We start from the raw sequence: 2,500 nt of genomic DNA, 5'->3' as shown, positions 1-2,500 counted from the left end.
TAGAGATAGAGATAGAGATAGAGATAGAGATAGAGATAGAGAGAGAGAGAGAGAGAGAAATAGAGCGAGAGAGAGAAATAGAGCGAGAGAGAGAGAAATAGAGAGAGTGAGAGAGAGGAATAGAAAGAGGGATAGAGAGAGACAGAGGAAGGCAGAGTGAGACAGAAACTGAGGCAGTGAGAGAGGGGGAGGGAGAGACAGAGACAAAGAGAAAGAGAGAGAGAGAGAGATATGATCTACAAGGATATTAAACCTCTATATAATTATTAGTATGAAATCCCGAAGTCAAATTCATACTTGTTTTATGTCTGTGCATCTGATGCGAGTTAAACCACATGTACACATTCATCCATATAAGACTACATCTCGTGACTCAGACTTATTCTATATAAATATCTCCTCCTTATTAAAAAAAAATCTTATTATATATACTGTGGTATTCACTACCAAATTCAGTTCTTTCTTTTTATATCTTTCCTTAGTGTTTATTTATTTATTGAAAATTTCCCGCAAATTCAACCTCTAAGGTCATTTGCAGTGTATTCAAAATATAGTGCTTGGGTGGGTCTTGGGGGCAAGAAAGGAAGTTTTTTGTTCAATAAGGCGCCGTCTGTGTATTTCCAGAATGGTTAATGGCCAAAACAAATAAATGTGCCAGACATCAAAGGTCATATAGCATTATGATAAAGTAAACATGAGTTAACGATTAGGATAAGTGGACAGAAGGTGATGAAGAAGAAGAGGAAAATGAAAGGAGAAGAAAAGACCCCTTACACTGGGCCTCAGTCCCCACATCTCCTTCCTTTCTTCCATCAGTCTTGTCAAGTGTTTCTTAATCTTTTTACTACCATGCATCCTCTAGGAACTTGCTCTTCCCTCCTTGCCTTGCAGCTATGAAGAAAATTCCCTCACGAATTTTATAGTAAATGTAAATATGTTCATAGTTTTTTTTATTGAGAATGAATTAGTCACAGTGTTATTACACTTCTTAATTGAACATGCTTTTGTTAAGAGAATAACAAAAATATGATAAGAGAAATTCTTGCATTTTCCCAAGGGCTAATACGCACTTTTGTGGCAAGAGAGGGTGGCGCCTCAGACTATCTGGAAACTACCACCTCACTATTACTGAAGCAGGTTACAGTAGAAGGGTAAATCAGCTCAATGACCTGCTTAATTCCAGTCACAAAGTGCAGAGAAGGTAAGGGATGGACTAAGTAAAAACTATGAATCCCTTAAGTCTTTTATTTCCTTCTGAGCATGGGCACACCAGTACAATCATTCTACTGCAAGGAAGAAAATATAACAAAGCTACAATCTTATATGTAATTATAACACCATAATATTCCCAAAACATAACCTCTTTAATGCCCCTAGGAGCAGGAGGTTTTCAGAGCTCCTTCCCACAAATAACAGAAGATTAGCAACAACAAGACCTATAATATGTAGCACTTACCATCAAGAGTAGTAGACCTCTAATAAAAAAATCATAATAATAACCATGGAATTGAACAAAATTAAAGAACTCTTAGAACATGCTTTGCAACTAATAGATGACAAAAATGAAAACAAAATGGTCACAATAAAATCCCTCAAATACAGACTGCTCCAAAAATAATTGTAAATAGGATGAAACCAAAAGTCAATTCAAACATGACATTTGAAAACGAAAATAATAACAAAAATAAAAACAGTAAAATGAATAAGTTTCCCTTAAATCAGCAGTCCTATAGCTTTTACATAAAGGATGCTCCTCTTCAAAGCACACAACAAAAGTTCCCTTAAATAAAACCCATCTCAAGCTTCACATACAGCATACTCTCAACACAAAATGAGTTGGCAGTGCAGTGCTTAAACAGCTTACAAAAGACATAACCAGTAGATGGCAGAAAAGTCCAAAATGTTTCTCTTGATCTTGTACATGGTCAGGCTTTACATAGGAAAAAGGCTTTTTAAGTCTTTGTATCTGTTTATCCTTCAATAGATTTTTTAACACCTGCAAGGACAGCTTTCGCTTCCTTTATCTGTTTTTTGATCCTCTCACTCATAGCTGAATTAGTAGATTTCTTAAGGCATTGTTCTAGATCCTGGAAGAAAAAACAACATATTATTAATACCATAAAAAGAAACCAACGAACCTGACTATATATACATATAAATATACACGCATACCACTAGATCTGATTATGATTATCCATCATCTTGATGCTTCCCGTTATGTCTCCTTTATTTTTAAAGACAATGGAATTTACTACCTTTCTTCTATTCCAAATCACTTTAATGTTATTATAGACCTCCTGCATTGCCAGAGCCACCAAAATCTATTAAGTGACCCTGCTCATGACCACCTTTTCAAAAACTTATTATGCCTCTAATTACTGAGAAGTCTTGATCAAGCTAGCAAAATCTAACATATTCAAGACTGGTATTTCTTTTTTCCATATTCTCAATGGAAATTAAAACTCTGGAGACCAGATATTTCATGACTGATCCCCCCCTC

General features: G+C 35.4%; 1 protein-coding gene across 1 annotated transcript in view; it reads right to left on the bottom strand.

Annotated features, from left to right (window-relative positions):
• Positions 1 to 1,230: 1,230 nt before the first annotated feature.
• Positions 1,231 to 2,500, bottom strand: part of LOC125043078 (transducin beta-like protein 2) — an 18,962-nt gene continuing 17,692 nt past the window's right edge. Inside the window, exon 8 of the mRNA XM_047639144.1 lies at positions 1,231 to 2,087. Within this exon, the coding sequence (XP_047495100.1) occupies positions 1,971 to 2,087 (117 nt within the window). The 3' untranslated portion in view covers positions 1,231 to 1,970. The remainder of the gene's footprint in view (positions 2,088 to 2,500) is intronic.

The sequence above is a fragment of the Penaeus chinensis genome, chromosome 1 (genome assembly GCF_019202785.1).
Source record: "Penaeus chinensis breed Huanghai No. 1 chromosome 1, ASM1920278v2, whole genome shotgun sequence".
Taxonomy (NCBI): domain Eukaryota; kingdom Metazoa; phylum Arthropoda; class Malacostraca; order Decapoda; family Penaeidae; genus Penaeus; species Penaeus chinensis.
The sequence above is the reverse complement of the archived record's forward strand: the minus strand, read 5'-3'. Positions and strand labels throughout refer to the sequence as shown.